The 25,817-nt window shown below is 43.2% G+C and overlaps 1 protein-coding gene across 1 annotated transcript in view; it reads right to left on the bottom strand.

The window, feature by feature from the left end:
- Positions 1-18,863, bottom strand: part of LOC310853612 (neuronal cell adhesion molecule-like) — a 44,289-nt gene extending 25,426 nt beyond the window's left edge. Inside the window, exons 1-15 of the mRNA XM_083758004.1 lie at positions 18,747-18,863; positions 16,260-16,365; positions 14,527-14,720; positions 12,942-13,064; positions 12,492-12,662; positions 11,400-11,450; positions 9,813-9,924; positions 7,608-7,792; positions 7,047-7,178; positions 6,364-6,507; positions 5,953-6,064; positions 4,086-4,252; positions 3,463-3,610; positions 1,832-1,956; positions 740-841 (exon numbers count right to left, since the gene is read on the bottom strand). Coding sequence (XP_083614130.1) covers positions 740-841; positions 1,832-1,956; positions 3,463-3,610; positions 4,086-4,252; positions 5,953-6,064; positions 6,364-6,507; positions 7,047-7,178; positions 7,608-7,792; positions 9,813-9,924; positions 11,400-11,450; positions 12,492-12,662; positions 12,942-13,064; positions 14,527-14,720; positions 16,260-16,365; positions 18,747-18,840 — 1,966 coding nt within the window. The 5' untranslated portion in view covers positions 18,841-18,863. The remainder of the gene's footprint in view (positions 1-739; positions 842-1,831; positions 1,957-3,462; positions 3,611-4,085; positions 4,253-5,952; positions 6,065-6,363; positions 6,508-7,046; positions 7,179-7,607; positions 7,793-9,812; positions 9,925-11,399; positions 11,451-12,491; positions 12,663-12,941; positions 13,065-14,526; positions 14,721-16,259; positions 16,366-18,746) is intronic.
- Between the last annotated feature and the right edge of the window lie 6,954 nt (positions 18,864-25,817).

Below are 25,817 nucleotides of genomic sequence, written 5' to 3'. Positions count from 1 at the left end.
CTATATACATACATTTCGGGCGGCCATTTGAAAATAGCCGATCTACAAGCTCACAATGCGTCGCGATGACATGGGGCATTCTGCATATTGAGTACTTTGTACTTTTGGTACTTGAATTACATTTTGATAACCAATACTTTTTGTACTTTTACTCAAAGTAAGTTTTGAATTCCTCACTTTTACTCGTAGAGTATTTCTATATTGCAGTATTGATACTTTTACTTAAGTAAAACAATTGAGTACTTTTTCCACCGCTGCTCGTTACAAGATGATTGTCACGACCGTGTAGTACAGTATGCTACAGCAGTGGTTCCCACCCATTTCTGGATCAGGGACCACTTGGAAATCTCTAAAGTGTCCGCAGCCCACCCATCTGACCATGATGGCTGCCGTGTTAAGTGGACTGATGGGTGGGCCGTGTGCATTTTCAGAGCGTCTTTATTTTAATGATGCCTGGATACAACAGAACTAACATAGTGTCTTTCAAGTCTGTATCTATTTCATGCTTTTAAAGAAAAGAAAAACACAATGATTAGATTTTTTTTCCCAACTTGTTTTCCTCTTAGATTATTGTTACATTATCAATCATTAAAATCTTAGTGTTTTGGCCAATTATTTGGGGGCACACTATTTTCACAACCCACGAGTGGACCCGGGGTCACTGGTTGGTTATCGCTGGCTTACAGTACAGTCCAATACTTACTCTGTATGGGGCCGTTATGTACTGTACAGTACTCACTCTGTATGGGGCTGTTATGTTCATCTCCTGGGATCCAGGAAAGCTGGACGTTCCTGTCTCGCTGGTCCGTCAACTCCAGATCTGTGGGAGGGTCCGGTTGCTCTGGAAAGTACAGTGAAAGAGTCAGTGATGCACAATTTGGAAAACCCTCTTCTCCACTGTTGGCAATTTTCCAAACACTGATGGGAATCGGTGATCTCCAGTCTATAAAATGTATGAGGAATGAGGATTTGGTGTTACTAGGTGTCACTAGGCGTTATTTATTGTTCTGTGTGGTATTTATGCCTGTTATTTGCTAATCAGAATCAGACCATAATACATCACTCATTCTGTACAGTATGAATCCAACTTCTTCAAAATATAAATTTCTGTGATTTTCAATACTTTTTTTTTCAACCCACAATTCACAATCCCTTCCCAGACACAGTGTGAGAGACATACAGTTTGGATTGACAGACAATGATATTTAACAGAAATACTAAATAAAACTAATGAGAAAGTAACGAAAACAACCCAAAAGGAACGAAAATAAGTGCATAAAAGCATCAGGATAAATGGACATAACCATATACCTGCGACCATAATTATCACCATGTTAGATATATGTAAAAATATAATAAATAAATAAGTAAATGAACGAAATGAAAGTGAGGAGCTTGGAGGGGAAGCAGTGCTAATGTTTGTTTACCGTAGACAAGCGGAGTGGCCTCTGAGACAGCAAAAAGAAAGAGTAAAGTACATGTAGCAGTTAAACATTAGTGACATTTTAGAGCAAAGAGAAAGTAGAAAGGTGGTAAGGCAGGCTCTAAACGTAACCGTTTTAGTGGAACAAGTTTACAGGCATTACAAGAAGTTCAAAACACAGAGGCACAGAACATGAACTTCTGAGCACGGGAAAGTCTTGAAGAAGGTTTGTCTCGAATATTGTATTTTCAACTCAACAAAGTGACATTTGTGATATCATTTCAACTGAAAGGTGTCATTTGGCACGTTCTTCACTTTATACATTGACCTTTTCTTTTGTTAGGTCAAAAGTTGCATGCAATGAACTATTCATTTGCTGTTAAAGGCGGACTGAAGATTTTAACGTACCCACAACAGTGAGCATGGCACTGGCCGAGTCTTGATCCAGAGTGGTGTTCATGACACAGGTGTAGGTGCCTTCGTCCTCGACTGTCACGTCTTTGATGGTCAGACTGTCAGTGTCCACCACAAACCTGAATAGAGACACAACAACCAATTGTGCGCCTATTAACTTGCCATTGCAGTCAGAACTACAGATTCACTCCCAATCTTCCACCGCAGTCTGAAAAGTGAAAACACACCTCTCCAGACTCTTATCTTAGCCCGGCCATAGCACTTGCCATAGTACTTGCCCTTGCCACAAACTCCTACAGGCGTATGCAAACGCTCAACTTATGCAACTTAGATAGCATTTTTTGTAGACTTACATAGCAGTTTATGTAGACTTATAGCATTTTATGTAAACATAGCACTATATAGTATATATGCATAGTTTCATTATATAGATATTCCACTGTTACATTCTTAGTTTATGTAACAGTTTACTTTGTATGTACAGTACAGTATATGATGTATTGCCATGGTTTTTTGTTCTTGCTTAATGTAAATCGCTCTGGATTAAGAGTGTCTGCTAAATACCTAAATTGTAATTAAAGCTGCAAGTGGAATTTTCATATCGTACCCGGGATTCAAACCAATAATCCAATATATAAATATATAGGTAATCTATTGTGTGTTATGAGCTTCAGCCTATACCTAACGCCAGGGCCTAAATGTCTCAATGGAAGAGTAGGGAGGGGAGACCTCCCCACTGTAGATGTACTACAGTAGGCCTACTTTAACCGTTTCAGTTCGTACGACGTGTGAGGCCGTCATAAGGATCCCGAAATATTAGTGCCTACGACGTCTGTGGACGTCCTAGCGACGTCCTAGAGACGCGGGGCGCTTTTCGCTTTCCGTATGCTAACGCTCAGTGCAATTATTAGCTTGTCATTGACTCCCATGTTAGCGCGGCGGAAAGAATGACTCGTATCTCCTAATCCAAGGCGCTCTCCGTGGTGATGAATGGATCGATATGCTGGCGCTTCATTTCTGCTCCTCATCCGTCTCTCCCGCAAAATATGAACGCTTTTTGGAGCGTAAAAAAAATAATTAAGATGATCGGGGATGTGAGGTCACTTAGTAAAGTCAACTTTTTTAGGAAAGTGTTTCCGGTTCATGGCTTTCAGAGTAAAAGCGATCAGACAACTCTGGCACCCCGGAGCTTCTATTTTGATGCACTTCCGGCACTAAATGTGTTTTAATATTGTATTACCTCATTTAGGACTGAGGCCAAAGTTTTCTGAAAAAGGTCAAATATTAATTCAACAATTTACAGCAATATTATGCTGCTAATATACAGTACTATACATAGCAACAAGAACCCCAAAAGTGGTTCCCGTCCAGAAGGGGTAAAACACCAAAAGGGGTTCCCGACGTCCCGTCCTGAATGGCTTCAAATTGCAGCTTTAATGTTTGGATTTGGAAACGTTTATGTGAACTTTTTCCAGCAGACTTAATCCCATGCCCAAAATAGCAATCAATTATTAATCGATTCTTTGCATTAAATTACCAATACTTTTTCCCCCTAATCGATTAGTTCCATTAACTGTGGCACCCCTTTCATGTAGTCTTTCTTGTAGGCTACGTAGCGTCTTTACCTCTCGTCGTCGGGCAGTTCTCCGTTGTTTTTGAGCCAGGTCATGGTGGGGACGAGTGACGGGTCGTGTTTGACTTTGCACTCAAACATGGCGTTCCTGTTCCTCTGCACCTCCTTGTACTCCGGCTGCTTCAGGATCCGAGTGGGCTCTGGAACGTAGAGAGCGGAGGAACACAGCCAAAGGATCAGGGCTTGATTTGGATACATTTGGGGGATATATTTGGGGTGGGGGGGGGTGGGCACATTGTGAGCCTGTGGATGCCAGGGTTAATGTGATTAACAAACATTTTTTATTAAAATGTCAAATTATGATATTATCACGCAAAGGTATCAAACAATCAATAAAAAAAGATTACATCAGATGTATAGAATAAAGTGGCATAACTTTAACCTTGCATGGTTCTCAAACATTTTCATGTCAAGAACTCCCAAATGTGTATGATTTGAAAATGTGTTGTTTCAGGGACCCCCAAAAGAGAAGATTTGTCTAGTATTTGTCTATTTAAATTATTTAGATTCAGTATTCAGTAAGTATTTAAACTGTTCCTCGCTTTAATGGGGACACCATGGAACCCCCTCAAGGGTCCCTGGGGGTCCCCTGCTCCCTTGTTTCTAAGTTCTGACCTTTGACCTCCAGGTAGACGTGGTTCTCCTTGGTACCCAGGTTGTTGGAGGCGATGCAGGTGTACTTGCCGCTGTTCTGTGTCTGGGCCACGTGGATCTCCAGCGTACCATTCTTGTGGATCTCATAGGGGTCTCGACTGAGAATGCTGATCTGGCTGTCTTTGAACCTGCACAGGTAATCAGTGGTTAGATCAGTGGTTCTAATACCCATTTGGCCACGGCCCCCTATATGAAAATATGTTGTCCAATGGACCTCCATACAAGGTTTGTTATAAATTGTTTTGAAAATATTCCACAATTTTTCAAGACAAAAAGAACAAACATGGCCCAGGCCGTAGCGTAACGGTCTGGGCACCGGACTGGTAATCCAGTCGCAGTGTGCCGCGGGTTCGACTCCCGGACCCGACACGGCCTTTACTGCATGTCATCCCCCATCTCTCTCCCGTTTCCTGTCAGCCTACTGTCTGTCCCTTCAAAAATCAATAAAAGGCGTAAGCCGCAAAAAAAATATCTTAAAAAAAAATATATATAACAAAATTACAATACCCATTACATTGACCTACAAAACAAAAGTAAACATAATCACTCTCAGGTAACCAGTCAGACACTATTCATGTGAGCACAGTTGGTTTGATTTCAACCATAGTTTGAGTAGAACACCATCTGTCTCTAGTTTTAGAACCGTGGGCAAAAGGTTTGCCCCCTTTACTGAGAAGGCTGTCCGAGTGAGTTATTACACCTGGGAACAATACTGCTTGTGTAGTTGCTCTACCAGAGCTCGGAAGTCTAACAACCAGTTCAGAGAACAAAGGTGAAACAAGACCATGTAAAAAAAAAAAAAAAAAAAAAGAAAAAACATTTTCAAACATAAAAAGCTTGTGTTTATTTTAATACCACAAAGGTGCCATCTCAACGGTTTTTGACCCATGATTATTATTTTTTGTATATTGATGTTATTGGTTTTAACCCATTCTGACCGGGCACCCATTTTGGTGTTGGCATCATGTTATGCTTTAGCTATTGAAAAATAAATAGCGCGATACGAGCTTGTAGGTCTGCTATTTTTTTTTTTATCGAAGAACGACTGACATTTTTAGAATCTGATCTCAGGTCAGAATGGGTTAATCAGACCAGTGTGTGTCCAGTGGAAAACTCGTATGAATCTGATCTCAGGTCAGAATGGGTTAAGAGAGGATTGTGTACAATGTATAATGTACAATGTTCATGTTCTGAGCATATACAGTAATAGGTTGATTTTGATGCTACATCAAGTAATTTTGTTGGGGACCCCTGGGGGTCTCCGGAGCCTACTTTGAGAACCACTGTGTTAGATGACTGTAGTGTAAAGTGTACGACAAATCAACAATTTGAAACGTGTTCAGATTGGGTTATTGAAGTGATCAATTGAGTTGATCAACAACCCTTATTGTTTGATCTGCATACAACGTTTCTCTGCATATAGTCAGAATTTACGAACTTTTGATATATATATATACGTTTATTATTCATATGAAATGATCCTATTCTTTGTTAGGTTTTGTAAAGGAGAGAGACGGGGTTCGAATCTTGGGTGGGACCCAAAAGTTACCGATTGCATCCACAAGGACCCATACAGGTTTTAATCCAATTTGGGGCGGGAACCCCTTTTGGTGTTAGCATTATGTTATGCTTTAGCTATTGAAAAATAGCAGATCTACTAGGTCTGCTATTTTTGAAAAATCAAAGAACGACTGACATAGAAACATAGCTTTTCCAGAAAACTGTCAGGATGTAGAAGACATTTTTGGAAATCTGATCTCAGGTCAGAATGGGTTAATGAACACAGAGAGGATTGTATACTGTGTATAATGTTCTCTTCTGGTCTCACCATGTGATGTTTGGTATTGGAGAGCCAAACGATGCACAGTCCAGTACAGCAGGGCTGTTGGTGATGACCTGGTACACTTTGTTGGATTGAGTCAGGACTCTTGGAGGCTCAGCTGTAGAAAGAAGAATATTACATGTTACTGTAATCAAAGTTAATGGTTCCCTGTGAGGGAGCACTTGAGCCATTTTCATTCTCATCTTCATATAATTGGCCCTCACTTATCCGTCTACTTCCTCTGTTTGAGAGGTGGGCAGTGGACTGACTGTTCAGAGCCTTCCTCCAATAATATATAATAATATAATGGTCATTTCAAACAAGATTTGAAACGTTCCGTTTTTGTTTACCGATGGTTTACAATTTCACAGTTGAATAGTTACGATTTTTAACAAGGAATCTTCAACTTGAACTCACCAAGCACATTGACAAAGGCGTTAGCCAGCAAGTAACCAAACTCATTGGATGCATTGCACTGGTACACCGCACTGGAGCCTGTCTGCACGCCACTGAGGATCACCGTATCGTCCTCAACTGTGCGGCTGGGGTCTTTGGGTGCATCTGAAAAAAGATCACAAAATGTACAGTATATTGTCAGTACAGTATGTACACAGTATGCAGCTCTTATTCCGCAACTACAACCACAATGGCTAAATGGCCCTGTCGATGACTGTGTTATGCTGCCTTCTTGCAGCTTAATATTCTTAAAACTAAGGACATACTGTAACCATTGCCTTTAGCTAAAAACAAAACAAAAAGTCTCTCCCAGGCCCAACAAACCACACAAATCATCACAAGTCACAAATGGCAACACAAACATTAACAGCATGCAGTATGCATGGAAGTATGCTATGCACCTTCCCGCGTCAAGTCTAATTGTCATAAATACAGATTGTATTAAAATAAATGAAGTTGTTCAGTGACGGACGGGCTGATAAAGAAGGTAGAGAAGGTTTAGTTGAGTAGCAGTTTACTGAGCATACTTTTCTCATTTTGAAACGGTACCACGGGTGGGGTACTGTATCTGTGGTCGAATCGAGGCAGAAACCTCCGCTAGTATCCGGTATGTGATGTGGGAATCAGAACTGCATTTTACTCACTGTCGATGGGGACTCCGTTGACGAACCAGCTGATCTTAGGCTTGGGGTCACCGGTTACCCGACAGGTAAGGCTGCCCGTCTCCTTCGGGGCCAGGATCAGGTTCCCGGGGGAGCTGATCCAGAACGGAGCAGCTAGATATGGACGACAGAGAGAAAAAGTTAAAGAGGAAATAAATACATACCTACATAAAACTGCATGGCTGATAGGAAAAACAACAGGGAGAAACCACGTGCAACCGTGTGGCATGCCATCATAGGTGAAACTTCACATAATATTTCCGAAAAGGAAATCTTCACAAGGATTGTCTAAAACTTTTCACAGCTTTGTAGCTTTCACAATTTGTATTAATAGCAGATGTACTAGCTTACAAACATGAAGATCAGCTATTTCCACTATTTGTACGAAAGCTACGAATAGCAAAAATCCAACTCCCTGGTGATCGGACAGCCAGACTCACAGGTGCTACAGTGCACCACTAGAGCAATGGTCTCTCAACCAAGTTTTGGGGAAAAATAAGAAACCCCCAAACGGATCTGTCGGCTGACGCGCCCTCCACAGACCTTTAACATTGACCTTGATGATGTGATGCACGCTGCCGAGGCTGTTCTTAGCTGTGCAGCGGTAGTCCCCGGCATCCGCCTCCGTCACGTCCACGATCTTCAGTGTCTTCTGGAAGTCATGGAGGGACATCCGGTTGCTGGGAAGCTCAGCATTCTCCTTGAGCCAGGTGACCTCTGGAGTAGGCCTGCCAGGGAAATCAACACGGTAGCATTAATGAGAACAGGAGTGGTTTACTGTAGTTGAAATTAGGGGGGGGCTGCCCATAATTCCAACAACCAATTACTCCGACTACATGGCTTTGCGGGTTGTAAGGTGTAGGGTTAGAGACAGAGTTAGTAATGGGGCGAGTTGGACGCAACGTGCAGTCGCAATAATGTACCGTTGGACTAGCCTGAGCTAACGTGTTAGGTTTCTGGTCTAGAGGGGCGGGTCACGGCTGAGATTTGCCCTGATTGGATCTCATCGATCTGTCCGTCACCCCCGGCCCCTCCTCTCCCCCCTAGTGCAGCGCTACGTCACATCATTTGGAGCGACGCCCACCCGGAAGGGTTGACTCCCACTTTTAGACCAGAGCGGCCAATGCGTTCCTCCAGGCTTTACATTGCACCAACAAAAATGAAAGCCTGGTACCGAGGCTACCGTTGGACTAATCATGACACGGCACCGAAATTAGCCTGTGATCAAATTGGACACATCAGTTTCTGTGTGTACCTCAGTTACAACAGCTGATGCTCTGACCACCTGGATATTGTAGTCTGATCCATAACTGACTATATGTGGAATACACTATAAAACAAAAGCCTTGTTTTATAGGTAGCAACATTGTCTCTGCATGATTGCTGCCTTATAGATGAAAATAAGAAATATTATGCAATAGAGCAGGGGTGCCCACACTTTTTTTACTTTCAAAATGACCAGCTTAACTAGATCTACCCACTGAAAAATATATATTATACCATTGCTGAAAATAGTGCCTGAGGGGGCTTTGGAATAGCGGCGCTGACATTATATAAGACAAATGCACTTGGAACCTCCCATTGTATGAATGAATGAATGCACCATTGTAAAGCGCTTTGAGCAACCTCCCAATGTATGAATGAATGAATGCACCATTGTAAAGCGCTTTGAGCACTTGGAAAAGCGCTATGAAAATGCAATTCATTATTGGAATGGGAAATAGAGCGGGAGAAATGGAATGGTTTAATTTAATATTTAAATTAAATTAAATATTGCATTGTGGATTTGACAGGCACTTTATGTCAATCAATCAATCAAGTCACCTTAATTCCAGTGGCAGATGCCACTTGTTTTTTATATTTAAATAAAATATTCTTTAGGGGCATGTCATGTGATCTACCTGCACAGCCTCTGTGATCTACTGGTAGATCGCAATCTACCTTTTGGGCATCCCTGCAATAGAGCGTCGCAGTCCCTCCCCCTTTCAGAACAACGAGTGGCCCAGGAAATGGTTCTCCATTCATTTTCACCATAGGCGATTCCTAAAGTATTTATTTAAAGACGGTTACGCCGCGGACAAAGCCAACTCGGATCGTGACAAATCATGACAATGAACACAATGTTTTGGGCCGATCAAATAATTTATAAGAAGAAAAACAAACAAAAAAAAGTGTTGTAACCTGCCGTTTTTTTCTACTTTCTAATTATTTGTTTGGCCCAAAACATTGTGATCATTGTCATGATTTGTCACGATCAGAGTTGGCTTTGTCCGCGGCGAAACTGTCTTTAACCCATTCTGAACGGGCACCCATTTTGGTGTTGGCATCATGTTATGCTTTAGCTATTGAAAAATAGCAGATCTACAAGCTCATATCGCGCCACCGAGTGGCGCGATACGAGCTTGTAGGTCTGCTATTTTTGAAAAAAATCGAAGAACGACTGACATTTTTAGAATCTGATCTCAGGTCAGAATGGGTTCGTCAGACCAGCGTGTGTCCAGTGGAAACCTCGTATGAATCTGATCTCAGGTCAGAATGGGTTAAATAAATAATTTAGGAATCGCCTATGGTGAAAATGAATGGAGAACCATTTCCTGGGCCACTCGTTGTTCTGAAAGGGGGAGGGACTGCGACGCTCTATAGAGCTATTGGGGCGGTGTAGTGGAACATCTAGTGGCTGAATTCAACGTACAACACGTTTTTTTTAAATATACAGCACTAAAGGCTTCAGGTTTGATAACAACTTACAATCCCTCTGCGATACATTCCAGCTCCAGAACTCCTCCTCTCAGAACCATCTTGGTGCTGCCGGAGCCCTGAGGTACCATGAACGTAGGCTGGCGCTCTCCCATCGGGCTGTCTGAACACACAGAACACAAGAACCATGTCAGAACCACGCCCAATGAGAAAATACATTTAAAAATAATAATGGCGTAAAACTGCATTGAGCACAAGCATCCGTCGGTATTCTCCCTTATTCCCTTAGCGTATTAAAAGTTAAGTATTAAATCACTAGGATTGGGATCATTGACATTAGCAGCACAAAACAACTGGGTCACCAGTTGAAGCTTCGGCTTCAGTTGGAACCTACAGCACCACACTGAAGTCTGGGAGAAGTACAGTCTACCGTTCATACTGACTGACATACTGAGGGATGTGAGACTGAGTAGAGAGCTCATCCAATTCTGCTCACACACACACACACACACACACACACACACACACACACACACACACACACACACACACACAGTCCCAGAGGGGCTCTATGCTGCCTTTCAACGAAAAGGCCATGACACATGGGAACTAAATGGAATTGTGGGTTAAGAAGAAGTCACTATGGATGCACACATCCTGTGGTGTGGGTCGTATCTCCAGTTTGAAGAATGGAAGGTCAGATTAACACAGATTAGACCATAAAGATCCTTCAATGTGCATTTTTCCGGGGTTGGAGGGGAATGGAGGAATGGAGATAAAGACCATGGAAGGATCTACAAATGTAGATATGGTTGTGACGCCATTGTGTTGGTATGCTTACTGTAGGCACTGCCATCTAGGGGCAATAGGCTGATGTGCTGCTAGAGTGAACTCAGATCAGTTTTTTTGTTCCCACATATTTCTTATCTCATATAATTATGCTCAGCAAAATCCGTAGTGTCAATTTGACTCAGAGTGTACAAATGGGCCCTTCCTGGCACATTTTCACAGTGAAATTAACACTACGGACTTCATTCATGCATTGGTTGATTATTTCAAGTTGCAATAATAATGCTGTGCAAGGCGTGAGTGGTGTGAGAAGTAAGTTATAAGCAAATATATATATATATATTTATTAGTGTTAATTTAGTGACATGGGATGGGGTTGGGAGTGAGTTAGGAGCGTGTAGTTCAAGGTTGGTATTGCAGGTTTAAGCCTGATTTATGCTCTGTCACACAGTGTCGTGCGCTGAAAATAGCCTAACTACAAGCTGTGAGCTCGCCAGTCGGCTATTTTTAACACGCACAACACCGTCTTGCAATGACGTATGCATCAGCCTTGACCCATTTTGGGCGGGAACCCCTTTAGCATTATGTTATGCTTTAGCTATTGAAAAATAGCAGATCTACAAGCTCATAAGGCGCGCACGCTACGAGCTTGTAGGTCTGCTATTTTTGAAAAATCGAAGAAGACCAGCATAGAAACAGCTTTTTCAGAAAACTGTCAGGATGTAGAAGACATTTTTTTAATCTGATCTCAGGTCAGAATAGAAGTGCAGTCACAGGGCTGGGTTCACACTGAAGGGAGAGGGGGGGGGGGGGGGGGGTGTTGGGATGGAATAAACCAGCAGAACTCACCACTATAGAAATCAGTCTTATTGTACAAAGCAGCCACAGTCTCATTCCTCACTGAAATTCAACAGAAAATCATAAGCATGCAATACTATGTAGGAATGCTGGGATGGGTAGTACTTTGTGTACACAATAAAATGCTCAGTGCAAATTTAGATCGGTCATACAGGTGGCTGAGTGTGAGGAGAGGCAAGCTGAAGGTTGCCAGTTCGACCAATGGCTCACCCTGACCATTGAGCCAAGACATTTTACATGTATAGTAACAGTAACCAAACAAGAGTACATTGGTACGACTGGATACATGAACACTGAGGTTTTACTGTGTACAGTACAATAACTTCTTGTCACTGTGTTAAACGACGGAATATGTACTGTAATATATATAACACCTTGCAATTTCTTAATAAAAACTCGACTATAAGTCTGATTCATGTCTAAATTGACTTAAGCACAAGCACAAGCTTTACTATGCTAATTACGTGTTGATGGTGTGCCATTAGTTACAACAATTCAACAATAACAACACAACTTCTGTGTCATTATGCGCTCACATTTCTTTGTCATAAGTGAGCACACTATGCAGATAATGATGAAGGTAGCTGATTAAAGCCATTGTTGAGTAAAGTGTGACAGTAACAAAGATAGAATTGTCTGAATTTCCAAAGCGAGCTCAGGAAATGCAGACAAGGAGAAAAACAATGACAGCGTTATATCTCTGACATGGGCCAGTCTAATCTAATGACATGTCAGTGCAGCAGCTCGCCAATGAGAAAGTTTACATTTCTCATGAAAAGAGCAATATGAAAAACGTCACAACACATTTAAAAGCAAAATGTGGAATGGAATGGAAATGTGGACAGTCAACTAAACAGTACGTTTAAAATGTGATAGGTTACTTGAATCTTCTGATAAATAACACACTGGCTCCTTTAACCACATGAAGTGGTTAAGTTGTAGAGTTACCGACTTAGCAATTTGATCATAATTTTCAAGCATAGCATTTTGAAATACAACTCGTCGACTGGAGACAAGAGACCTCCATGTCACTGGACATTAAACACGTGCATCTGGCGACCGCATGCAGTGTTGGAGACTCACTGTCGAGCACGGTGACGGAGATGGGCTGTTTCTGCTGGATGGTCTGCGTGTGGGGGAAGCGGGCGTAGCAGATGTAGTCACTCCTGGTGTCCTCCGACAGGACGTGGGAGAAGTAGAGGTCCCCGTTCAGGGCCTGGGACACGCGTTCGCCCTGAGGAAGCCTCTGGAAGTCTGGGATGGGTGGAGGGGGAGATGAACAGGGATGGAGAGAGGGGTAGAGATAACAGTGATTCTTGCACATTCTCTAGTGTTAATCGCACATGTAATGATGGTGAAGATCCACAAGCTGTGGAGCCCCTGGACCCCCCACTCAAGAATCCAAGGGGGTCCCGGGACCGCATGTTATTGAGAACCACCGGCATAGAGCATACTACCAGCATAGCCATTCAAATAGATATTTGGCATATTGAGGGATTATATACAATGTATAGATTGATTTGACAAACTCACTGTTATCCATCCAGAAGATGACGGGAGGGGGCAGACCAGCGGGGGGTTGACATGGCAACAACAGCGAGACCCCGACTTGGACCATGATGGCCTCGTTTCTCTCCTTTGACCACAAGGGAGACCCTGTGAGCCGCGGAAACATCACAGATTACATCAAGAGACAAGGGAGACCCTGTGAGCCGCGGAAACATCACAGATTACATCAAGAGACAAGGGAGACCCTGTGAGCCACGGAAACATCACAGATTACATCAAGAGACACGACGCATCAAAGCAGGCTTTGATGACATTGAACCTTTGCACATCTGTATATTAAAAAGACCTGCAGTTAGTACTTAACCCATTCTGACCTGAGATCAGATTCATACGAGGTTTCCGCCGGACACACACAGGTCTGATGAACCCATTCTGACCTGAGATCAGATTCTAAAAATGTCAGTCGCTCTTCGATTTTTCAAAAATAGCAGACCTACAAGCTCGTATCGCGCCACTCGGTGGCGCGATATGAGCTTGTAGATCTGCTATTTTTAAATAGCTAAAGCATAACATGATGCTGACACCAAAATGGGTGCCCGGTCAGAATGGGATAACAATACAAGTCCCCCCATCATTAATTTATCCTGCACGCATCAGTGTTGAAAATAAAGAGGCTTTTGAGGAGCAGTTTAAGCCATACCCAAGTGTCCCTATTCTGGGGGAACTTTGAGTGAAAACAGCAAATCTACAAGCACATAAAGAGCTCAGTAGAGATGCTATTTTCGTTGAAGAGATTTGGTGTACAGAAAAAGGAACGGACCTAGTATAGAACTAGAAAAAGTGCCCTTCTGGGCACAGGTTTCCACCAGGATGAGCAGATGTGAAGAATTCCAGGCAAATGTTTTTCCTTGGCCTCTAGGGAGTTGGCATACAAAGTTATCCACAGATCCGTGCAGTTAGAGGTGAAAACAGTTTTCGGCCAGTTATAGCGCCACCTTGAGGCTGAGTTGAAATTGTTCATGTGGCATTTCGTCCTAGTGGGAATGTGGGTGCACAATTTCACGGAAATCACGCGATGTGTTCATGATTTGCAGCATTTTGTTTGAAACTGAGCACTCCTGTGAACTTTGGAAGCCAATCTTAACCAATCAGGATGGAGTCTGAGAAATCTGAAAGACTGGTTTCGTTGAATGGCTCTAGAGAGACTGTGTACCAATTTGCGTGATGTTTGGACGAAATCTGTAGGTGTACTGTGCAAAAAGTTGTTTTGCACAAAGCGGCCTCCTGGTGGCGCTATAACAGGCCGTTCTGGAAAGTTTGGGGCAGAGGTTCATCGTTGGCATCCAGGGAGTGTGTGTGCAAAATTTGGCATCGACCGGGTTAACGGTGGCCGAGATTAGCTGCTCACGGACACACGGACGGACACACGGACACACGGACGGACACACGGACGGACGGAGTGCAAAACATACTCTCCCCCCATGCCTTCGGCCTGGTGGAGACAATGAAGAAGGTGTATTTGTCTGCATAGAGGTAAGGTGTCTGTGCAACTGAGCCCTAAGTGGTTACAATAACTGATTTAATGGAATGCAAAGTTCAGCGGCCTTACTGGACTGTCTGATGACTATGTTGTTGGAGAAGGCGGTGCCGTGCTGGTTGCTGGCGGTGCACTGGTACGTGCCCTCGTAGGCCTCCGCCTTCTCCCCACTGATGTCGATCTCCAGCGTCCCGGAGCCCGGGCGCATCGACACCTTCAGGTCCTTCTCCACGTCAAAGTGCGTGCTGTTCCTCGTCCACGAGAAGCTGCGCTCGTCAAGAACAACATAAGTGTAGTTAATGTTACGTTCCTCCAAAGCTTATCCCGTTCCATTTCATATTATTGCAAAACGCTGCTGGTTACTCAAGAGACTCAAAAGTACTCAAAATGTTTAAAAATATCAATACCACAATGTAGAAATGCACATACATAATACAAATACACATACTAATGTGCGACACATTGTGAACTTGTCGATCGGCTGGTAAAATGTAAAATCATATACGTGCAGGTTTAAAATCATTCATGAAATTATAGGAGAAGAACTTTGTTCTGAATGTTGGATATTAATAACAAAGTCTGTCAGCTTTAAATTGTCTGATACAAATCAAGTGTGATTGTTCAAGTATTCACACAGACTGTTGCTTATTATTCCCTGTAATTAGTTGAATTAATTTGAAGTGGGTGGAACATCTCTCTCTCTCTCTCTCTCTCTCTCTCTCTCTCTTATTGTAAGACAAAATGCTTAGATTATAATTGTATAAAAGTCATGAGAAATGGCACTGAAATCAATGTGAAAAACAAACAATAGTAGCTGTACCCAAAAGCATTAAAATGATGTGGAACCATTCAGTTCTATTCATTTTTAAGACTCATTTGTATTCATTGCAGAGTGCATGACACGCAAACTGATTGATTCTAATTGACTTGGTTCAAAGGCTGGGAACAGATCTGTCAAACTGTGGTTAATGTGTTCTGCCAGGTTTCTAAAACATTGGTCTCCATGGCAGTGGTTGCCATGGTGATCTGTATTTCTATTTTCACTTCTCTGGCATTAAATTACCCTCAGGCACCAGATTTGGAGTCCGCCTCAGTCCTAATGAACTAATGATGTAAACTGATGATGAATTGGCTCAAATTCTTGATTATCGCTATTTTTGACTGCTATATAGTTCATTAAAACCTCTCACAGATGGTCCAAAAAGATTATAATGTCATTGTTATTCTTCAATGAACAGAATGTGACTAACTCACCGGTATGCTGCATAGATAACATTGGAAGCATGCCGTCTTTAGATTACATTGGGCAAACAAGGGGCTGAATTCCTAATTCCGAGGGAATTCCTATTTAATCGCTTGATTGTCATGGCAACTCACCTGCGTAGAAGCACCTGCTTTTAATATGCTTTTGGATCTTTCAATTAGTGAGTTGTTCCTTTGTTTTGATAGCTATCAGTGTTAAGCTCTGGAGGGTCACGGTCCACTGTGGCATTTTCTAAAACTAATAATAATAAATAAATAGCAAATATAGGGCTTTGGTCGGTAACAGTTGACAGTTCATGTGTGATGGTAAAGCTTGCATGAATAAGTCATGCATTTTCTCTTAAATCGTATTACTGCTATTATTATGTATAGTGCATGCATGCACTCGCACGCACGTGTGTGTGTGTGTGTGTGTGTGTGTGTGTGTCTGTGCGAGTGTGTGCGCATGTGCACAACGCACATGAACACACACACACACACGCGCACACGCACACACACACACACACACACACACACGCACACGCACAAAGAGAATTCCTCACCTGGGATGTGGCTTCCCCTTGGCCTCACAGTGAATGACAATATTTTCCCGGGGGTCAAAGATGTAGTCTTTAGGGGACTGCAGAGTGATAGTGGGGGGCTGGGGCACTGCAGGAGCACAGGGACAAGGGGGGAAAAAAGGTTCATTTATGCTGCATCATACGACGCTGTTGCTTACCAAAAATAACTGATGTGCTGTGCATGAAAATTAGTTATTTTCGGCAAGCATCATCGTCGTACTAGTATTAGGCCTATGACGCACACGCACAGCACACGCACAGCACAGCACACACAGACACACAGACACACACACACACACACACACAGACACAGACACACACACACACACACACACACACACACACACACACACTCCATCATAGTACAAAGCTCGTTCAGTCTTTGTCTTGTTGTACAGAGGGTGAATGGACAGCATGCATGAATTGTCACTCGATCAAACCTTTCCACAGAAAAGACACACACTGCAAACAAATCTGAGTCTTAATGAACCCAGGATGTCACTGTGTGTACCATTAGAATCCCTATATCTAGACCAACTCACAACAGAAACGCTCAAACTAAAGTAGAAGTTATTATTTCACCACTGGCTCAGCAACCATTCAGTGAAATGACAAGCCAGCAAGCAAGACTCGGAAAACAAAACAAGCTAGTGAATTAGCAGAGCATAAAATCCCCCAGAATCCTCGTTAATCCATTTCTAACTCTGAGAGGGTGCACACGGCACGCTCTCACAGCTAAAATGAACACTACAGGGATTGTACGGTGCAACACAGGGATCGTATAATATGGCGGCATGCAAATTTGGCACCACTCCAAAACCACACACCGACATGAGAAGTTTTATAACAGATAAAACTCCACACAGAGAAAGGCACGGCGGCCCTTTTGCAGCCAACTTACATCCTTCCAGTACTTTAGCTTTATGTCCACCGTGAGGCGCCATATCACAGTGAAGGAATATTGAGGAGAGGTTGGGTGTTAGTTTACAGGGAGTGGACAGCAAGTAATGGGTCAAACAGAGGCACTTTCAAGTACTCGCAGGGCATTTGGTTGCACTGTGTTCGGCTGCCTAAACATAGACATTCTTTCTTTTACGATCAGAAACAAAAATTTGGGAGGGGAAGTGATACTTATATTTGGCACTTTAAAAAAAAAAATCTCTCTGGATTCAATATTTTCTTTTTTTATATAATTTGTCATCTATAAGGCCACTGTTCAAATTGTATTTGAGTTGCAATCAATGCCCGACAAGTAGTTGAAGACATATTAGTTTGACCCAGGAAAAGTACATCATACAGTATGTGCATGGATAGATAGAAAGTTCCTCATGTGATTTCATCAATGAATACCACCACCATGCAATGCTAAAAACGCAGGACAACCCCTAGGAAAATATAGAGAAATGATAAACCATAGAAACATACTAGCTTGATTTACACAAAGGCTGTCTTGAAACACCGTAGATTTATTTTGCCATTTTGCCAATGCTTAAAATTTGAGACCAGCTAGTGTGTAACAAAATCAAGTCTCACAATCGTCAATTCAACATAATTTCAATCAAATGTGTATGGAAAATCTTTCAATTTGATTACCAAAAATAGAATGCTTGTTCTCAGTTATGCTCCAATTCTCCATCAGATTAAAGGTAAGTGATATTCTTTAGTTTACTTTAAACACAAACTTTGTTTCTTTTTTTCTGCCTTCTTTGAGTTTAATTCTGGTTCATATATAAATGTTTAAGATTTGTTTGAAGGTATTGTTGCATGTTTATCTCTTTTGGTTTGATATGCAAAATGGCCAATACAAATTTAGCTAACAAAAAAAGCATTGCTATATTGTTTGCTTCATAACGGGCATCTTAGCCGTCTCTCCAGCTCTTTAACCCATTCTGACCTGAGATCAGATTCATACGAGGTTTCCGCCGGACACACACTGGTCTGATGAACCCATTCTGACCTGAGATCAGATTCTAAAAATGTCAGTCGTTCTTCGATTTTTCAAAAAATAGCAGACCTACAAGCTCGTATCGCGCCACCGAGTGGCGCGATACGAGCTTGTAGATCTGCTATTTTTCAATAGATAAAGCATAACATGATGCTGACACCAAAATGGGTGCCCGTTCAGAATGGGTTAATAAATAGAAAATACATTTAACCTGAATGGATACAATTATCCTTCCGTATCCTGCACTGAAAAGGCATTTTCTGTAAGAGCTGGAGAGAAGGGGAGATGGGCAAACAGTCTATAGCAATAATTACTATTAGAATATAAAGCTATTTAATACTTACTTTAACAAAAGAAAATCACTTGCTGCACCTTTAATACATTTTTAAAATAAAACGTTAAATAAAATAAAAATAAAAAAACTGAATCAATTGTTAGAAATTGAACTGAGCCTCAGTGTAATGGTTGAGTAATCAGATTGAACGCGACAATGGGACAATGATCGATCATCGATCGGGGCTTACGGTCAAGAGGCACTTCCAGGGCTGAGGTCAGGTGACACAGGAGTATTAACAGCGCGGCCTCGGAGCCTGGCGCCCGCTTCCTCTTCCTGTCCATGCTCTGTGTGTCACGGCAACAGGCCTCCCTCCAGGTTCAGTGCAAAGTTCTGCTATGCCACACCACGAGGAGGCTCAGACCGATGTGGGTGTGTTAGCATCCAGGCCGCACACTCAGCTGGAGAGAGAGAGAGAGAGAGAGAGAGAGAGAGAGCAGAAAGATTGTTAATTAACCTATGAGAACGTATTAATCCTTAACTACGTAAAACCTCAATTCTTGGTAAAATGGACCCGAGTTGGATTTCCTTTTTTCCTCTACACAAGATTTCTTCGGCCAAAATATCCGAGCTACAAGTGCACAATACAGTACGTCACATGTGTGTGGGCTCATGGAGCATCAATCTTTGGCCAATGTTGTACCCAGAATATGAATGCTGGGGTTCAAGAGTCAAATGAACACTCAGTATGTGACAGTGTATAGCAGATGATGTATAGTGCATCTGTGCGTGAGACAGAGCCGGTAAGCACAGACACGTGACTGAGACAACATGCAGGGGGTCAGGGGTGGAATCACAGTTCTGACGCACGCACACAGTCACTCACTCACTCACTCACTCACTCACTGCCACTCGTACACATGCATACGTCCAATAGTACGTTGTCTTCTATGTGCCATATGGGACAGATTGCACGTGTGCACACCCAGGAGAGATGGCTTCTGTCGTTTGGCACCACAACAGCAGCGCAGACCGTGGGAGGCTCATAAGTACAGTCAGTCACCACACGCTTCTGTTGACATTAACAGGCAGTGTTGTCAGTTATGAACTGCATCCAGCTAAGTTGCATGTGTAAAACTACGTCTATTATTGTGTAGTGGGGCGAGCTTGCGCGTGCATGCGTGCGTGCATGCGTGCGTGCGTGCGTGACTGCGTGCGTGTGCTTCCTTAATTATGTCTGTGAACTGAAGAGCCACCAGGAGAACGATTTCACTAGAGATAAATGAACAGGAGAGCATTTGACAGTGTAGTAGGAGCTCTTGTGTTAATTGGTGATGATTTCCAGACAGACTAAAGGCCCAACGCAACCTAGTGTGATGCGCTGTGAGCTTGTAGATCGGCTATTTTTGCTTTTATTGTACACAACTGTTATTTATATGATTATATCCATTATAAAGAAATTGCACCCGTGTGACACGTGGGTTGCAAAATCGTGGGATAAAAAACAAAAAAACAACACAAACACTAGCATTGAGACCTTTGTCATATAATCGGTAATATAATCGCAATCCAACGCATTGTGAGCTTATAGATCAGCTAATTTGAAATAACTGAAATGTACATACTGTAGGGCTGAAGTGGTTGTAATGTATGGTTTGTAATAATAATTTAAATCTACAAAGTAACTATAGTAACTAAAGTTTCGAACAAAATTAGCAAAGTAAAAGTACAATATTTGCCTCTGAGATGTAGTGGAGTGGAAGTAAAAGTATTGGAAATAATCAGGTAAAGTACAAATACCTCAAAATTGTACTCAAGTACAGTACTTAATTAAAGTACGTTCTGTTGCTTTCCACCACTGTGAAGCACAATGCTGCAGGCAGGAAAATGTACGCCTTAAAGCTTTCCATTATTCACGGTGCTCACTGCACACATAACCTACTGTATATGCTTTGACACACCACATGCACTCATGGCACGCACACACAAACAGCAAACAAGTGCACATATGGTACAGTACTGTACACATACTACACACAGTGCTGATTTAGACATACTGTGTTTAGCACAGGAGTATGTTCATTATGCATACTGTACCATAAAAGTGTGTATGTGTACACGCTTTTATGCGCGCGCACACACACACACACACAAACACACACACACAGATTCCTAGACATCTAGCAAAGCTAGTTAGTCAATTTAACCCCCAGGACAGGGCCAATTACACTGGCATGTCTAATTGGGTGTTACTCTCACTGTCAAGAGAGAGAGAGAGAGAGAGAGAGAGAGAGAGAGAGAGAGAGAGAGAGAGAGAGAGAGAGATAGTAGCAGAGATTGAGAGGATGAGGTCGAGGTGGAGAGAGAGAAGATAGAGAAATATACTGTAGATCCAGAGTAATCACCTCCAGAGGCTGTTGACACATTTTTGTAGGCGCTAACTTAACTCCAAGAGTGTAGACACCACATGGACTCTCATGCTGCGTTCACACTAGCAGTGACAAAGCCAAAGTTACTGTGTCATGTAATTAGGTCGGAAATCAGCCGAGAATGTAGGAGTATATCCCCGTTAATGCGCTAGACCTTTGGGAGATTAATTGTTGAGGTAGAGCGCTACACCTACCATCATCTCCCAGTACTACCCTAGAACTAACGCTACCGCACGACTTGCCGCTCCCAAGCCGTGCTAGTATAGCCTGGTTAATAAACCAGACTAATATCGCACGGATCCGCGGGATATTAGTCTGGGGAGGCTCAGCTTGGATTTCATTTCCAGGGAAACATTTTCTCTTTGACGCAATTGGTCAGAGCTACTGTCAGTCAAAGGTCTCAAGCATTGAACGTCACTGTACCAAAGCCCGCCCATATTGCATACCGTGTCCCTATTGGGCGCCCACGTTCTCGTGTGTAGAAAATGGGCGTACAATTGAGCCTCTCCAGACCGAAATCCGCCGGTAGGCAAAACTTTTTTGCCAACGGCTGATTCGGTCTGGTTTATTAACCAGGCTAGTGCTAGTATGCCGAGTTGGCAGTGCCCGGGATCGAATCCATGACCTTGTGGTTCAAAGGCAAGTGCTAAAGCATGAGGACAGTCTGTTGCTCCCCCCAGGTTGGCAGACTGAGTGTAGCGCCCAGGATTACATTATTAGACAATTGACACTGGGTTACAAACATCGTGGGATGAAAGGGAAAAAGGTGAATGCTCTACCGAGTCCCGACTGAGCTACCCCGATGTCCTGCCATAGGCACTACGTAAAGTTGAGCACGCTTCAACTTTTTTTCAACAGTCCAATGATGCAGTGAGGCATCAATCAATCAATGTGTTTTGTTTCATCATTTCCACTGCCTCTCTCTCTCCCCACAAATCCTGCACTGTTCCGTGAAAGGAAGAAAAAGGAAGTCTCAACATTAAATCATTAATCATTAAAGGACCAATTTCCTCCCCCAAAGGACGGAGCAGGCATGGTAGATGCGGGACGTTGATCCAGTTCAGCTTCCAGGGTAAAAGTGGTTCAACTTATTTTATGTATAATGAGTAGAAGCACCTTGAGCATAAATGACCCCAGCCCCCCCCCCCCGTCCCCCGTCCCTGCAATTAACGCACACGCACGCACGCAAAATTAACAGCCATGTATACAGACGCACGCACACGCACGCGCACGCACACACACAATTAACAGCCATGTACAGACAGAAACACACACACACACCACAAAATTAACTGCCCCACGCAAATGTCAGCATCTCCATATTTCACCATCCAGAATGTCACAGACTGTGCTGCTATTAAACGTGCATAAATCTCTCCGCCATCCAATCCACACTGAAAGTGGTCTTCTGTGTCTTTGACATGCACGTCCCCACCCGTGGTCACGGCGGCGTCCATCCCAACAGGGAGACACAGAGGCAGCATCGCTGACCATGTCGTATCGTCAACAGATCTCACTTAAAGGTATATTCAGTGATTTCACTTAATTCAAATATCACTTATTTTTTTGTTTTGTTGTGATAATCCTCCCTACTATAGAGTGTGCTGGCCATATAAGGAGTTCCTCCCTGTCCCCAGTTAACCCCTGGGGGTCAAAAAACCTTAGGTTTCGTTTTTGACTCTCTATCCTGATTGGACGAAAGGCTGGGTCCCACAGCCAAAAACGAAACCTAAGGTTTTTTGAGTGAAATCACTGAATATACCTTTAAAGCACATGAGCGCCTCTGAGAAACGTCATTACAGGTCGAGTTACGACACTAGCATGAATGGTTGAAGGTTAAAGTCCTACTATCTTTCACATACAGAGCTGTATGCAAGCTTTGCTCTCCGCATTCGACCCATCTCTTGGAGTGGTGAGCCGCAGCCGCGCCGCGTTCGGGAATCAGTTGTACAGTAGTTGATCTACAGTAAATCCCATGCAGACACGCACACGTGCGCGGGCCCATGCACGCACGCATGCAAATAATATATCAAGTACACACTATTGTATGCTGAAGCAAAGAGGGAGACAATAATAATTTGCCATGGCCCATTCTCTCCCAGGCTGGCCAGGCAGAAAGTCAGACATAAACTAGAAAAAGTGCCCTTCTGGGCACAGGTCTCCACCAGGATAGGAATGTAGGACATTGCAGCTTGCCTTCATCTGGTGGTTGGATAAAAGGGCAACAAAAGTAAACTAGGGAGTTGGCATACAAAGTTATCCACAGATCCGTGTAGTTAGAGGTAAAACACTTTTCGGCCAGTTATAGCGCCACCTTGAGGCTGAGTTGAAATTGTTCATGTGGCATTTCTTCCTCGGCCTAGTGGGAATGTGCGTGCACAATTTCACGGAAATCACGCGATGTGTTCATGATTTGCAGCATTTCGTTTGAAACTGAGCACTCCTGTGAACTTTGGAAGCCAATCTTAACCAATCAGGATGGAGTCTGATAAATCTGAAAGACCCGTTTCGTTGAATGGTTCTAGAGAGACTGTGTACCAATTTGCGCGATGTTTGGACAAAATCTGTAGGTGTACTGTGCAAAAACTTGTTTTGCACAAAGCGGCCTCCTGGTGGCGCTATAACAGGCCGTTCTGGAAATTTTGGGGCAGAGGTTCATCGTTGGCATCCAGGTAGTGTGTGTGCAAAATTTGGCATCGACCGGGTTAACGGTGGCCGAGATTAGCTGCTCACGGACACACACACGGACGGACACACGGACACACGGACACACGGACGGACAGACGGAGTGCAAAACATACTCTCCCCCCATGCCTTCGGCCTGGTGGAGACAATGACCCGGACGAGGAAGAGCATGGTGTTGATGATGACAACATGAAAGCACAGGATGGAAGAGTTGAGGCTGGCCAGGAGGCTGAGACGTCTCCTCCTCCTCCTCCTCTAACCTCTCCTCGCTGACTCGGGCATTAGAGGTTAAGGGTCAGATGACTGGAAGCAGGCTCTATCTGCCATGTGTCACATGTTCCATCCATGAGTCTGCTTTCCATCTCCATTTTGCCAGCTATCTTTTTTTTTTTTTTCACTTAATTTTTATTGAAGGAAGAACAGACAAGAAAAACAATAAACAAGACTATACGGAAAGAAAAAGAAAAAAGAAAAGACAAAGACAAAAAGCAAAAGAAAAAAGGCTGCATTTTTCATATTACAAAAAAACATTCAGTGAAATCCTATTGCAATATCGCTAGGCTGAGAGAAGAGATTCCACTTTTCCCACTTTTTATAGAATTTGTAGTCTGAAGTATGAATGTTAGTTTTTCCATAGCATACAGTTCCTCAATAATGTCCATCCATTGATCTTTCGTTGGTGGGTCCCGTTGGCACCAGCGTCGTGTGATCGCTTTTTTACTTGATGCTAAGAGGATCTTGATTAAATATTTATCATGTATTAGAAACTCTTCAGGGATATTTCCCAACAGTAGAAAAGAAACAGTCAGAGGTAGACCAGAAAATGTGCCAGCTATCTTAAAGCTGCAATGCATTATTTTTTTTATACTACGCAAGATTCAAACCCGGGATGCGCGCGGCCTCCCGTGTGGGAGACCAAACATGTTCCGTCAGGCGTCTTCATTTCTCAATGGAAGCGTATATAGGGAGACCACCTCCAACCACTGCAGCAGAACGCTGGCTCAACCCCATCTCACCCAAACATGGCGAAATAGCACGGACCCCAAAATACGTACATATTACACGACTACTGTTTTGGCCGGGACGGAGGCGTGGCTAAGGCCGCGGCGGCTTGCACTAATACTGTATGTACAGTAGTTGCCAATCTGAGTTCGGGTTTGACATTATTTACGATGGTGTGCTATTGGGTTACAACTCGGACGGGGCTGAGTCGGCTCTACCAAACCTTCCAACGCTTTAGCTCGCTCGGTTGGCGTCTCCCGTGGCTCAAGTTTGGTAGAGACAGCGCCACCTCATCATTGTCATTGTCTATGGGGAGTGTAATATGTATGGATTTTGGGGGTTTTCTAGGCGTGTACGTACTGTACGGAATTGCAATCCGCGCTACTGTACCGTGCTACTGTGTTTGCATTAACATACTCGACCATAGAGAGTGGTTAGGGTTACATAGTGTTTTATTCCTTCAAATAAGATCCGGGTTGAAGCGGCAATGTTCCGTCCTTCCTTCCAACCGTTCTGTCTTTTCACCCTTGACCCTTTGTCTCTGTAGGCATGGAGGAATGGAGGCATGGAGGCATGGCACAGCCTGGTTGTCAAACTGACATTATTAAATCTACTAGTACGGACACGCACGCACACACACACACAGGCACGCAGGCAAGCACGGACGCACACACGCACACAAGCATTACGGCAGCAGCAGGCCACCGCAAGTCCTCTACGTCTAACACTACTAGGGGATGTGTGAGAATGAAACATAATACAAGTGCTGAAAAAGAAGGCACTGGACTGGAATACAAGTGCTGTTGCTATCGAATCCAACTCAATATAGGCGTGAACCGTGTGCTAGTCTGTGCAGTCCGTCTATGTGTGTATTTTGTGATTGCCGGTAATCTTCTTCTTCTCAAAATACTACTGCTAAATTAGTAGTACTAATTCCAGGGATAACATAACGCTACAGTAGCCTTTTAAGCTGTACAGAAATTACTACAGGATCTCAGTCGCCAACCTATACCAGATATAGTTGGGACCCTCAGCCATGAGACAAACCAAAAATACACAGAGAGTAACCGGAACCATCATCCATTAAATATGAAGCCACCATAACTAGCCGTTGATCTACTTGGTTCGGCAAAACAGTAATGCTGTACATACTGTACATACAGTATAGGCAGAAACATGGACATAGACAGCAAGAAGGAAAAACA

The sequence above is a fragment of the Protomyctophum parallelum genome, assembly GCF_964188405.1.
Source record: "Protomyctophum parallelum genome assembly, chromosome: 22".
Lineage (NCBI taxonomy): Eukaryota > Metazoa > Chordata > Actinopteri > Myctophiformes > Myctophidae > Protomyctophum > Protomyctophum parallelum.
This window is presented reverse-complemented; position numbering and strand designations above follow the sequence as displayed.